The sequence below is a fragment of the Passer montanus genome, unplaced genomic scaffold (assembly GCF_014805655.1).
Source record: "Passer montanus isolate IOZ18808 unplaced genomic scaffold, ASM1480565v1 scaffold33, whole genome shotgun sequence".
Taxonomy (NCBI): domain Eukaryota; kingdom Metazoa; phylum Chordata; class Aves; order Passeriformes; family Passeridae; genus Passer; species Passer montanus.
This window is the reverse complement of record NW_024368041.1, coordinates 8,973,160-8,988,014: the sequence shown is the minus strand read 5'-3', so window position 1 is coordinate 8,988,014 and position 14,855 is coordinate 8,973,160. Positions and strand designations below refer to the sequence as shown.

Genomic DNA, 14,855 nt, shown 5'->3' with positions numbered 1-14,855 from the left:
TATGGCTCATCGAGCAGTTCATAAAACACATACAAGCCTACAACACCAAATTCTTACAATATAAAAAACTTCTTTTAAAAGAAGTTCTAAGTGATGTCAAAAACCCTGTTTCAAACACAAATCAAATTTGTGTAAGGGCCTGTTTCTAAGCCAGTTGTCATTCCAGCTATAAAACTGGACCTTGGGACACTGGTCTCCTCATATTTTTTACATGGAGACTTTATTTTGTTTTCTGTTAGTTTTCTAACACAAAAGCTCGTCATTGAAATTCAAGTTAACACTGTGTTTAGAGACAATTAAATTCCATACTTCTGGCTCTGCCAGAAATGTAAACATAAGATAAATTTTCAGTTCCCTGTTATATCTGAAGGGGAAAATTTTTATGTTGTAGGTACTACATCTCCATGGCACACTCCAGTGGGAACTTTGCAAAAGAATCAAACTCTACCATTTCATACCTGCTCCAGGACTGGAGCTGTTTCTTTGTTGCCTTCCTTTTTTTCAGCACCATCTGCAACAACAGCTTTGGATGCCAATAAACCTTAGGAGAAAAGTTGCAAATATTTTTAGTTAGAAGTACCTTGCAACAAGAATTCGTAGAGAAAGAAAGAAATATTGAGACAAGAAATATGAACTACACAAATCTACAAAATAAGAAAATGGCTTTCTGAAATGCTTCCACAAAAAGCTGAACACCTTAAATTAGAAGAAACAAAAAGTTAAATGACATCCCAACAATGGCATGCTTACATAGGAAGCATTTCTTTGGCATATTTACTGACAAGAAAATCAAATTATCAATTCTAAAATAAAGCTTTGACATTCTTCCAAAGCCCAAGCACTTGAGCTTTAAAACCAAACGTATGACACGTAAATTAATCTTGAAATCAGAATTGTTTACAAAACTTCTCTCTCCTCTTTCCAGTCTTTGAGAAATTTACATCAGAATTTGTATTACCACTTCTTAATTATAACACATGCAAACCTTTCTTAGACATAATACAACCAAGGATTTAATTTCCAAACAAATGTTCTCAACAGTGGAGCTCCCAGATTACCTCAATAAGATTACCATATTGGGAGCAAATAATATATGGCAATAGGTAACTTCATTCACCAACTTATGTAAAGTATCATTACTACAAAAAATCTGGAAAGACAAGGGGCATATAAATACAAGAAAGCTTTCTGTCAGTGAAATATGGCAATAGCTTCAGTTGTACCTACACAATAACTTTAATTGCCTAACAATGCAGAGACAGAAGTTCTACACCATTAAGAAAATACAGAACTAATAAAACCCAAAAAAACGAATCTGAATGAAAATTTCTATTATAATCTCTGGGAATGTCAATATTAGGAGTGAGGAGTTCAAGTCCTCAACATTAACATGACAAATTCAGAGGGAATTGCTAGTGCCTTCCATAAAAATTAGATATGGCCAAAATTAATATAAGGTTCACAATGTCCAAGGAGTTATAAATTAGTGATGCCTGGGCTCTCAGGAAGTGTTCAACACATTAAAACAAAACAAAAAAACTTCAGCATTCAACAATAAATTCCAAGTGTTTTATCTTATTTACTATTTATGTTAGATTAAGTTATGCTTTAGTTTAGCTTAACTGAAAAACAGAAACTTTCTTAATCCTATTAGATAAAAATGAAATTATCAGGTAAGATTTTAATTCTGCATTATATTACATACAACATTTAGTTTTTATGGACTTAAATGAACATTTTAAACTCAAATTATCCTATTTAAATCAAGTTGTAAAAATTGCAGTGTTATTTTCTTTGCAATCATACATTTATATCAAAAAGTGTAAAATAATTTTCAAAGTCAAAGTGAAGTTGAGTTTTAAATACAAAAAAAAAAAAGCAAGCTACAGTTTATGAGGCAGTGTTTGTGGTGCTGTAAGCCACAGGCTGCCCAGAAAGAGTGCCCCATCCCTAAGGGAGTTCAAGGCCAGTCTGGATGGGGCTTAGAGAAAGCTGGTCTAGCGGATAATGTTGGAATTAGATGACCTTTAAGTTCTCTTCCAACTCAGACCATTCTGTGATTCTCAGATTCTCTGATTTTTAGTTTTAGCTAGATGATCCCTGCTCAGAAATTGAAGCTATTAAATCACTCTAGAGTCAGATCTGCCACTATATAATCCTTATGATTTCCCTTTTCTCTACACCATTAAGTATTTTTCTAACCAGGCACCATGTCTGTAGGACAAAGCATCCCCACAAGCTACTGCAAGCCAGGACTACAGGCTCACCACCCTGTCTGTAAGAGCACCCAACAAAGCCAAAGCAGGGAGTGGCCCAGTGAACCAGGAATGTTTTGTTCTGCAAGCTCACTGCAGCTTTTATCTGGTTTTAGGTACCAACAGAGCAGGAGAAGATGTAGAAGCAAACATTCCAACAGAGGCAAAAACTGATTGGAATATGACATGAATATGTGCTTAGCAGAGGATATTCTTCACCTTTGGGAAATGTAATTGCTACCAGTGCTAGTAGCAAAAGAAAGCACAAAGGTGAATGGTGAGCAAAGAATACTTGATGCAGCTGTGGGCCTTGTGGCAGATGAGAAGACCCTTCTCCATCAAATGTTGAATGCTGAACTGAAATCCAGGGAACAGTTCCCTTTATACAGCTTCCAGCAATAGTGTTTTGTACTATTTCCCCAATACAGCCATAAAAACCTGGTAAATGTTTTCCTAACAATTACAACTCTTATTATTTTGTAGCCACTCCAATGGGTACACCAGCATTATTCCCAACCTTCCTTCAAATCTAAAAGCTGGTGCTGGAGACAAAAATGTCACAATACAAGTGTACACTGATATACAATATATTGTGTATTGTATATACAAGCATTTAACACATAGGAAATAAACATGTCTCAAGAAAAAATTTGATCATCAGCAGTCACATTTTCAAAATGTACTGGTATAAAAGACTTAGTATGGTATGAACTGCAGAAGTGTGTTAATTTGAGAACAGATACATGAAGTATCTACAAGGCAAGACTAGTTTCTTCTTGCATTTAAAAGATTAATACACTTTCAATGAAAGTTAACACATCCTCTGCTAGCCAAGTATGTCTTGTAGAGACAGACACACTGTTTTAAAAATTGTAACAGTCAATGGCTGCAAAATCATGGTTTGATTATTCAGTTCAGTTTGTATGAACCTGTGCCACTAGTATGATTCTCATAACATTCCTGAGGTAATAACAATCTATGCAGACACACTGTTTTAAAAATTATAACAGTCAATGGCTGCCAAATCATGGTTTGATTGTTCAGTTTGTATGAACCTGTGCCACTAGTATGATTCTCATAACATTCCTGAGGTAATAACAATCTATCCTCAAGCAGAGGCAAATATAATTTCTAAAGTTAAAGGTTTTTCAGCTGGTTTTGGTATCTATTGCTATTAACTGCTATTGGAAAGAAATTAACAGGGCTCTGTCAATATGTATCTCTAGTCTCTACATCTTATACTACTACTGCTCATGGCAGCAATTAAATTGGAACTTAACTGAAAATGTATGTAGCATGGGAAAGAAGAAGAGAAATGCAGCTGATAAATTTGACATCCATGAACAAAACTTGCAACCAAAGAAGGAGCTTTCCAGGAATGACAATCCAGGAGGCAGAAGATGGGTTTTTCTAAAGACTGCTTCCTTCGTAAGAAAATAACAGATCCTTTTCATCCTTTCTTGGATGAAAAGCAGGACATGAGCTGCCAACACTCTCCTGGGCTGCATCACAGGCACTGTGGGCAGCAGGATGATGGAGGTGATTCTGCCCCTCTGCTCAAACCCCACCTGCACTGCTGTGTCCAGCTCGTGGGTCCCAGCACAGGGAGGACATGGACCTGCTGGAGTGAGTCCAGGGGAGGGACAGAGGTGGTCAGAGGGCTGGAGCACCTCTCCTGTGAGCAAAGGCTGAGGGAATTGGGATTGCACAGCTTGGAGAAGAGAAGGCTCCCGGGGGACCTCACAGCCTAAAGGGGGTCTACAAGAGAGCTGGAAAAGGACATTTTAGAGGGGCATGTTGTGATAGGACAAAAAATAATAGATTCAAACTTAAATGTTTAGATGTATGTTTAGATAGGAGAAGGAAATTCTTTCCTGTGAGGGTGGGGAGGCACAGGTTGCCCAGAGAAGTTGTGGATGCCCCATCCCTGGAAGTGTGCAAGGCCAGGTTGGATGGGGCTTTGAGCAACCAGGTCTAGTGGAAGGTGTCCCTGCTCATGGCAGCAAGGTTTAAAGCAGGTGAACTTTAAGGTCCCTTCCAACTCAAACCATTCCATGATTCATAGCATTTTATTTTTACTGATTGAGAGACTAAAACAGAACCATTCTCATAAGAAAACTGACTAAACATCCTCCACCAACGAAAGACTGGATAAACCAAAACATGCAAAAAAAAATCTCTCACTATACATTTTAGCAAATTCAGTTATTTTTGTTTTGCAGAAACAAGTAAGAATTTTTATCTACTTTCAAAAAAAAAAACCCAACAAAAAAAGCCCCTATTATTTGTAACACAGAAAAGTTTACCAGCCTTCACATGAAATACTGTTCACTAGAATAACAAGTGGAATTAATTTCTATCTTACAGTGTGTCCAAGGACTCCTCTGTTAAGGGAGGGACTCCACAACTTTTTTCAACCCAGCTTTTGAAATGCATCTGATACTTTCCCAGCACAGGTACAAACATAACACTTTGTCCTAAATACTGACAGGATTAAAGCTTTCTTATTTGGAGGACTCTAAATTGATTTTTTTTTTCCCGGGATAAGTAAATTCCTATTAAATTCTGGAATAAATGCATTTTTCAGCTTTTAAAGATAAGACAAATTGATTCATTTCCTGTTGTATAGCATGTATTCTGTAGTAATATCCCTGTTTTCCATTAATATGTTTGAGCAATAAAGATAAGGAATGAATGCTTAAGACACTGAAAAAAAAAAGTCAGATCTTTATATCTTCAACTTGTAGGGATGTTTATTTCTAAATGAGAAACTCTTTTTAGCAAAAATTTCACTTCAGGAAGAAATATTTTCTGTTTCTCCATAGCTAACCCTAGCTTTAATTTATAGTAGTATGCAATTCATACTACTGACATTCTTAAGAAGTTGCATAAACCCAAAATCACCAATAATGAAGAAAACTGTACAGTTAGAAGTAAAATATGCTCAAGAAATTAAACAATTCAGGATGGCTTCTATACTAAAAAACTAAAAAGACCAAGTACAGTCTGTGACCAATTTATGAACCAGGTAGGTTTTACCATTTATGAATTCCTTTAAAATTCTAAACAAGTACAGACTGCAGTGACCATCTGCCTCATGAATGTGATTCTATGCAATCTACTTCAGCACCTTCTTTACAAACATGAATATTTCAATACATGAAAAAGGAACAAAGTCAACAACAAAAAAACTCTTTTACCAGTGATCTTGTTTAGGCGAGCTCTCTTGGCCTGAAATGAGTTGCCTAGATTACTTTTCCTCTTGTGTGATAACGTGCTCTCTGACTGCACAAAGGGCATCTTTGGAACATCCACTACAGGAAATCCTACTTCTAAACACAAGAAAAACCTCATTAACTCACATGTCATAAATGCATAACACCCAAAATACTTAAGTATTTCAGAACTACTAATAGAATACTGTAGTAAAGAAACTTTAAATGTTTATAAAAAGTTAAATGATACATTCTGAAGATCTAGAATTACACACTGAAACAATAAATTGAGACTATCTAAAAATTTGTAATTTTTACTGAATGTTGTGAGAAACAAGCATTAAAGACCTAAAATGAACAAATCTTATCAACTCAGATACAGTTTCAAACACCTCTGAATATTGATATAGCATGCATATTGGAATTTTTTTTTTCTTAAAATAAGATCAGGGATTATCTCACAGGGAAGAGAAGAGACAGGAATATCAACCAAATTGTACAATAAAATAATTAAGATAAAATTATGTTCTGCTCTTGATAAAGTTAGTCAGAAGTTTAGCACAAGCAGTAAATGATGACTGAACTAGATTTATCTGATAAAATAGTTTTTGAATCTATTACCATTATGTATCAGAAGGTTATCATAACAGCAAATGTGACATTTTCCTCTAGAAATATTAGTTATGGCTTAACTGCAAAATTAGCAGCAAGAGTTCAACACTACAGAAAAACCAATTTTATGTTTATAGAATGTGCTTTTACCAAATGTGTCACTAGATGTAGGCTCCTCTTCCTTTTTTTGGACTTCCTGCATGATTGTAGAGGTTGAGGTTTCTTCCTTTTTTGAAGGGACTTTTAGCCATTTTCTGTCCTCTTTATCTTTATTGCTGTTTGCACTGGTTCTAGGTTTACTTCCTGCTTTGTTCTTGGCTGCTGCAGCAGCAGCAGCTTTGACCAAAGCTATCCAATCCTCCAAAAAGGAAAAAATGGTGAGTAAGCATTATAAAGTGCCTAAGACTCAAACAGAAAACATCCGTAAACCCAGTGAACTTTATCTAGAAATGTTCAAATGAAATCCAATTTATTTTTATGGTTACTACTCAAAGGGTGCTAAAATTTACCTTCCCAAATTTCCAAATAAACTTGCAGCATTATCAGTATACCACATGGATAAAAAGAAAAAAATCTTCCAAAAACACTGTATATGGAATTCTGGCTGTACACATTCCCTGTTAAATTACTTTTTGTGTCATTGCTTTAGAAACCCAGGAGCTCCCAGTCCCAGAAGACTGACATTCTTCTTACCCTTCTGGCTCTGAAACACACAATTCCATAGTTGTTGACCTATAATGCAAAGCAACAACTGCCTCAAAGCAGTGTTTAGCTGCATGGAAATCCTCCTGAACTAAGGTGATAAACCAGGGATAACTCCTATCTCATTACACCTTTGTTTCTCGAGCAGAAACAGACTCTTCTACAGACTCTTTTACTATTATATATTACAGATTTCATTCACTAAGTTCAATAAAGTACGCTATAGTATGACTGAATGTCACAATTTATATTTAAGGTAATTAAGCATCATTTTGCATAATTGCTTATTTGTAACATACTGAAACACTGAAGGGGGGAACAATACATCCCACTCTAATCTACTTTTTGGCATTTAGACCAAGTCAAGCCACCCTACAAGGCAATGGAAAGAACTTCCTTGGCTGAGCCAAGCTCTTTCCACTAGTTTAGAGCAATGAGACTCCACCATTATGTCTCCTGAATGTCAGGGATCAATCTGACTGCCAAAACTGTAATTGATCCTTTTAACTAAAGTATTTTTTTGAATTTTCTATAACACTGAGGTACAATATTCTTCCATGGAGAAGTTATGTGCAATATAGAAGGCAGTAGAACTGATCAACCAGTCAGAATGAAGCACCTGAATGCTCTGAATGACAAGTACTACCACACACAAAAAAAAAAAAAAAAAAAAAAAAGAAAAAGACATTTTGTTTAATTACCCATGAGTGCTTTACAAATAGTACTTTTTTTTTTCCTTAACTGCATACAGAGAGTTTTATTCTGGAATATCTCCTTGTTGTTATGTCATCATATGAGATACTCAAAGTAGCTTGATTTTACAAATCTTGTTCCAGTGCAACCTTTTCCCCACTCATTACATATTATAAGCCTTTCAAGTTTCTGTTCTGTTGAGGGTTTCTTTGCCTTCTTTGACATAAGAGGAAATCATAACACAGAGTTAATTCTCTTTGCATTATGCTTTTCCTTTTCCATAGTTCAATACCTTTAAATCACTGCTTCATATGGGTTATGCTTCTTCTTTACACCAACTTACATACTTAGAAACGGCAACAGTTTTGATTCCTCTGAGATAAAGTGTTCCATGTCCACACTGTCAGTGCAAGATGCAGCCAGCAGCAAAGTCTGGAAGCACTTTGGCAACGCTCACACAACAGGCAGCTACTGAGGCCACGTGGTGACATGCCAGCACAATCGAGCGTGTCTAACTGCCAGCTGCATGGTCAGTCTAAAGCACACATACCTCTCTTTTGGCCAGCCAAAATGAGCACACCTACTAGCTCCAGTCCATCCAGAGCCTTGCCCATAACCAGGATAAAAAAAAAGATTGAGCTATTTGTAGTGGTGAGGAATTAGGAGACCTGAGAGTAGAAGTCTTACACTGTACCCTGGCTAAGGGATGAAGAAGATCAGTAACATGGCTGGAGATTAGATCTTATGATGAAAGTGGGAAGGGGAAGTAGTGCAGCCTGCATCAAAACAGCTTCTAAAGACCATCCTAATTTTCAGTCAAGCTAAGCACGCTGGAATCAAAAGCTTTCAGAAGATACCAAGCTTCCAAAGATGATGCTGAACCAAGTATCCTGGTCTAAGTGTAGCTGGTGCAACATGGAAAGGAGTTTTGTGGTTTTCTTTGTATTTAATTTCGCTGCTTGGACACTGTTCTTACAACATGGAGTTTACAGTAGCAGGACACACAACAATGAAGCAAACAAAGGTTGAACATTCAGAAACCAGAGAAGAGACACATTCATTATGGTGACAGTCATACTTTTTTCCAAGATTAACATCATTAACAAATTTAAACTCAGTGAAGAGAACCTGAAGCAGTTGTGATGGACAAGATTATGACAACAGATTCCTTCCAACTTAAAATAATTTTGTGATTCTGAATTGTTCAGAAACTCTGTGGGTCCATTTTTGTTTTGGCTCTGGAGTAAACATACAGGCACTAAAGTGACACAGTTAATGCCTGCTTTTTAACCTTGAATTACTGCTGAGTGATTGCTCAGCAGCACAGCTCCTGACATGAGAATTATTTATCATCTAAAATGGTAAGGTGACTATATTTTTTTTGTAGAGCACACAGAATTCCTCATTCAAAAGGATACATTTGTGTCTTTTTCAGAATTGTTACCAAGAAATTAACAAAACAATTGAAGAATAATAGTGGGATCCTAAAGCATGATAAATTCTGAAATCTGCCTCAGGCTAATAGTATATCTATTCTATCAACCATAATAGCAGGACGCTAAATATCATAGATATCACAGAAACTAGTTACAAATTTTAACAGTAGGACAATTTCCCAGATCATACAAAGCAAAGGCCCAAATATGAACACATTTGAAATTAACAGAGTAAAAGCAAAATCCTTCTAAGAGAAGTTTTCCCTACTTTTCTTTCATTTCCTGACATTGTCTCTCTATTGGAAGTAGTTGTTGAACTCTGAACCAGCTACTCTGCATCATCCAGCCTGATTTCCCACTTCCCTCAGTATCTCACCTCAGTGAGCTTCTCATTTATATTTGTAACTTTAAAAAAATATAAAATACATCCAAAAATGTGTATTTCCTTCTTCTTCTTTCTTACTAAAATTCAGCTTTCACGTAAACTGAGAAAATTGACAGGAGAATAGTAATGACCCACAGCAGTTAGAAAACAAAGCATTACTTTATGACTACTGAGGAAAACTGTCATTATGCTAATTAGATTCACTAAATCAAAACACAGGAAATTGCATGATCAAGAAATACATCAGCAGAAATTACTTAACGGCCTTACACATCAATTGGCTAAAAATCTTGTATTTTAAAATATTCCTTGTGTAACCATAATCCTTCAACAGTGGGAAGGCAAAACCAGAATAATTTCCAAGATCCAACCCTTGCGTCAGTAGCAGAATTCACACATACATCGCTCTCCCTCCACCTGCCTACAACCACCACCTTTTTGCTTCTCCACAGTACTAAGGATTCAGCTGCTTTTTCCTCTTCTGTCACACCATAACTTCCAACTCCCACACGTTCATACATACACATACATAAAACATGAATCTACAGACTGGCTGATTCCACATCAAGCCTGGATTCCTTACCCTCACCTTTCAATTCTACACAGTCTGCCCCACCTACATCTTGGCTCACATTGTCTCCTGTCACATCTTCTTTTTTTCCTCTGGCCCATTCGCAAATCCATGCTTTTTTCCTCAGCTTCCTCTTCCTGTGTGCCAAGTCCCCTCCCTCTCCTTCAAATCCCTCCTCAAAACTCACTTCTTTTGGTTCGATTTCCGTCACTAATCTCAGCTCCGGCGCTATCTGCTCCCTCTCGCGCGCCTGATTACATCGAAGATAAAACAAAAAACATGAAACAGAAAAAGTAAGTTATCCAAACACTTCATATGTGCTCTCACAAGGGCAGTCTCAATATCCCTTTTTTCCCCTCTCTGTACTACGTTAGTCACAGATCTGTGTGATTTTGAATAATTTGTGCTTATCTGAACCACAGCTGAGCCTCAAGACTCATTGCACTGAGACAAATATTTTTCACTCTTTAAAAATTTTGCTTTTCTATCCTCATTACTGAATTTTATTAAAACGCACTTCTGCTGCAACTCAGGAATAGTTTGAGTGCTATAGCACCTACAGTCTTTTCCTTCAAGTCACACTAAGCTCAAATCAAAGTAATAGCTAATCTCTATCTCTCTCCAAGTAATTTGAATTCTGCATGCTTAGCACACACCTTCCACAAAGATCTTAAAATTCGTTAAATTTATTGATGTACAAGAACTTGAAGTATCTTAAGTTTACACTCATCTCTGGAAATGTATTTTTTAGTTTGCATACAAAGAAAATACAGGTTATAAGTTTAAATTAAGCATGAAGCGTTGCATCTGACAACTCTAATTTTTCAAATCAGTTTACAGTCTTGGCATTTTTGTAACCTGTACATAAATTTTAGTAAACGCTTTCTTACAAAATACATAATGCAAAAGAGCAAAAATATGCAGGGGAGTTTGAGGCTTAAACAAAGCTCAGTCTCAAATAACTAATTATCAACCAAATCTTAGTTCACATTTTTATTCTGAAATAACAAAAAAATCACTTAGAAAAACAAACATTTTTCCATTGCATTATATGCAAAAGAAGTTGCAAGAAAAGTTATATCTTTGCCTTTGAAAGCTACAGACTTTCATGCTTATTTCTTATTTTGCAGGATTAAATGCTACAACTAGTATCAATCAGCACTACAGAAAGCAGAGTTGGAGGTGTTCTTGTATTCAGGCAACTTAAAAATTCTAAATCCATCTCAGAAAGTGTAAATTTGTGCCCCCAGTTTCTTCTCAAACTTCATTGAAGCAGCCTACATTCAACCCCCAAGATGCATAAGTGGCACCATAACTCTCAACTACTGAGAAAAATCAGAAATAACAGATGAGCTGGACTGCCACCAAACAAGTCTGGACAACATAATGGTTGTGAAGTAATGGATTTACTCTTTTTTTTTTTAAAGCTGAAATTGCCTGTGGCCTAAAGAGTAGTAACTAAATATTAGACACAACATTGCTCCCTAGAAAAAGCACAGGACAGAATCAGGGAGACTTTCCACTGTCACAAAAGGCTTATTTCTTTTCTGTCACAATCACGTTACCAGAGTTTTGTTTTTTGTAAGTAAAAAGGAACACTCAAGCTTTCTAACTTACTGTCATACTGACAGTATTCCTTGAAATACCACACACTGGTTCAACAGTTACTCTAAGACTGCAGCAAGAAGCCAGGGTTAGTGTGACTATAGATCTCAGTTTAATCTCCTTCAGGAAACATCTTTTAAATAATGCAGTGATGTCTGCACTAAGTTCCAGTGTCCCCTGCACAGTGGATCAACCCTACCATACAGCTACCTTTACCCTGGAGGCCAGGATGTGGAGATGCTTTCAAGCCAATTCAATTATCCATCTGCCCTGGTCACAATATGGATGGCTACAATGGTAATTATGAAATATTTGAAGTCTGCAAAGTTAAAAGTATTCTGAAGAAAACTAAGAGCAAACAAAGACCAGTTTTCATGGATTTTGTCTCAAATAGTTTCAGTGGAGTAATTTCTCATTAAATATTAAACACAGTTACCATGCAAAATAAATGCAATGGCACTTACACTGAAAGCGTGTAAGAGTTTTCAATGATGTTTCCCTTTCACAAGTAAAGATAGGCCTAGTGACTAAATCATGTCCTCTACTTCATAGTCTCCCTCAACTTCTGTTGAGGATCTCTTCTTTAACAGCAACTGGACATTATAAGAGACAAGAAATACTTATCTGTCTGATTGCCTGAAAGTTCTGATACAGGGGAAAAATCCCCAAAGTCATGTTCGTAAAAACATGTGGGCAAAAAGCTCTCATGCAAACAAAAGATATGGGCATAGGGTGGGGAATAAATAACATTTTAAAAAAAATCAGCAGCACAGACTGCTGATAAGCTAAAGCTTTTTTCCTGAAAAGACACCAGAGGGAAAAGTCATTGGATGCCCCTGGTTTTGCAAACTCTGTAAGACAAGGCTTTGTGAGGAGATTAGTTGGCAATGGAGTGTCCAGCAGCCAGACATTTCAGTGAGGCAAGGCCACTTGAGCAGCACACTCTGAGGCATCATCATAAACTGGTGAAGCAAGGCAGTGCAGGGCCTAGAATAAAGACTAATCTAAATCTAGTTGTGCTACTGACACTTCTACGGTCTCATGACAGAAAAAAAACAAAAAAACAAAAAAAAAACCACCAAAACAAACCCAAACAACTACACAAAACCTAACAAAGCAATTACTCTAATTATTCTTACCTGCCCTTTTGCATCCTCTGGCATAGATTTGATATGCATCCTTTTAAGACATCGAATAACACCATCATAGAATTGCACTGTAAACGTTCCTAGAATGGATTGAGGGAATCACTATGAGTAGTTAAGACACAAACACACTTTGTTACTATGAAAGCTTTATGTTCTGCATGTTACTTTGTATGACAAGAGTAACCAGCTGTTGCCACTAGACAGGATTATGAGAGGCACAAAAAAACATAAATGACAGAAATTCTGCTTTAATACTGTTACTCTTTGTCCAGCTGGGCATTTTCAAGTATGTTTAAGCTATTGAGTCACATCTGCCCATAATTCATTGAAATAGTTATGTAATATTTAAGGTGTCACACTAGGGAAATATTTCAACTTCATCCAAGTCCTCATTTGCTCTAAACTACAGTAAAAATGTCAATTTCTTATGTTCATTAGAAATATCACCATTGTGAAGTATTTAATCTGTGTTCCCTTATTTTTCTATTTCCACTGGTTTTTTTCAATAATAAGAGTGAAAACAATGATGAAATTATGAAAATTTAAATAGAACTTTAACTCAAATCAGCAATAGTACAAAATAGTCCTAAGACTGTGCACAGGAACTTCTGATCATTGAAACAGTAAAAACATTTTAAAAAAGCTTTTTATCTTCTAGGAAAAATTTCACTTTTCAAATTTGATACAGATAAAAGACAAACATTTAACTAAATTTGATATAAAAAACACTTGCACTTAATATTGGGGCAGAGAGGAAAACTTTATAGCCATATCACTTTTTTAAGCAGACTAAATCTACAGCACAGCATTTTCAACCAGACCTTACCAATGGATCATTGCAATACATACCCTCTTTATTAATTGCTTCAATCTTTGCAGGGTAATATCGACAGTCTGTCCAACGAGCTAGGACTTCTTCTCCAGGTTTAAAATCCTATTTTAAACAAATTTAGTAATTAATATTCAAATAGATTTGTTTTCCTAAAAAATAAGTATTATGTGCTAGAGAGATTTAATGTAGGAAAACAAGTCGAGCAGTTTACAAAAGTCCAAGACAAAATAAATGTACCACTTACAACAAATTCCTCATCATCCTTCAGCCCCTCTTTCCTCAGTGCTGGTCGCTCCAAAGGTCGCAACCTGTTGCTGTCCCAGTAAATCCACTCATCGTAGCGATGGCTCCAGCGTTCAAAATGCACCAACATCTTCCCCTCCTCATAATCTATCTTCTCAATTCGAGATGGGTACCTGGAGTGTTAAACACAGACTGCTAAGTCTCAAAGGTTTCTGTCTTGGTTTAGATACAATAGTGGCTAAATGACCTTTCAGAAAGTTGTATGAACACTTTGTAATGAAAACTCTCTAAGTCTGAAAAAGGCTAAGTAACTGAAATGACTGGATAACATTTAGTTCAAGAATCTATAAACAACATTGACAATTGGAATCAGGCAGAATTGAGCTCCTTCTGCCCTTCAGAGAAGTACTGAAAGAGATTCAGAAGTGCATAGAATCTCCTAAAAAAATGAAAGTTAATTACATCACTGATTTTTTTTTACCAGCATTTATATTAGAGCTGCTCTAAAGTTAACAATGTGTATGGAAAAGAAAGACCACAGGAAAAGGACAGCTGCCTTTAACTTCCACAACCTGTTTTTCAAACCAAGTACTACTGTGAACCAATAGTAAAAGAGCAGACCTTGAGCAACCAATTTCCAATCCTACTGCAAATTCTTTAGCTAGAAAGGCAACTGACATATATAGGGAACCTGTCGACATCATCAATTTTGAATATAATCTCTCCAAAATACTGGTTGTGCTCTTAAAGGAGTCTCTAACACTATGTTCTGACTAAAATATAAGTTATCAGGAAGTACAGGCCTTCCTTATTTCTTACTACTTGGACCTGCACATTAAAACAAAAGATGTCAATCTCAATTTGCTCCTTCTTTTCTCCTGTCCTACTTCTTCAACTGCAGTGATGTATACAGCTTCCCAACATTAAAATATCTCAGGAGCTACCAATTAAGAAAATCTCTGATTTTTCTACTGCAGCCACATTTTACCCGCACATCAGAATTCAGAGTCCAAGCTCTTGATGCATTTCTCTCAACCATACATTTCAGAAACACTAAATATTTTTATATCCATTCTTTAAGACCCCATATTTTTCTCGCTGAACTTCCAAAAAAACCCATAAAGTCATAGTCTAAAACTGAAGCCTCTCATTTGCCGC

General features: G+C 36.2%; 1 protein-coding gene across 4 annotated transcripts in view; it reads right to left on the bottom strand.

Annotated features, from left to right (window-relative positions):
- Nucleotides 1-14,855, bottom strand: part of PHF20L1 (PHD finger protein 20 like 1) — a 52,672-nt gene that overhangs the window by 30,822 nt on the left and 6,995 nt on the right. For 2 of the 4 annotated variants that reach the window (XM_039715377.1, XM_039715379.1), the window contains exons 3-9: nt 13,699-13,870; nt 13,472-13,556; nt 12,614-12,702; nt 10,057-10,119; nt 6,233-6,440; nt 5,456-5,587; nt 459-541 (exon numbers count right to left, since the gene is read on the bottom strand). In XM_039715377.1, the coding sequence (XP_039571311.1) occupies nt 459-541; nt 5,456-5,587; nt 6,233-6,440; nt 10,057-10,119; nt 12,614-12,702; nt 13,472-13,556; nt 13,699-13,870 (832 nt within the window). The remainder of the gene's footprint in view (nt 1-458; nt 542-5,455; nt 5,588-6,232; nt 6,441-10,056; nt 10,120-12,613; nt 12,703-13,471; nt 13,557-13,698; nt 13,871-14,855) is intronic. The other 2 variants (XM_039715378.1, XM_039715381.1) reach the window with 1 other exon arrangement.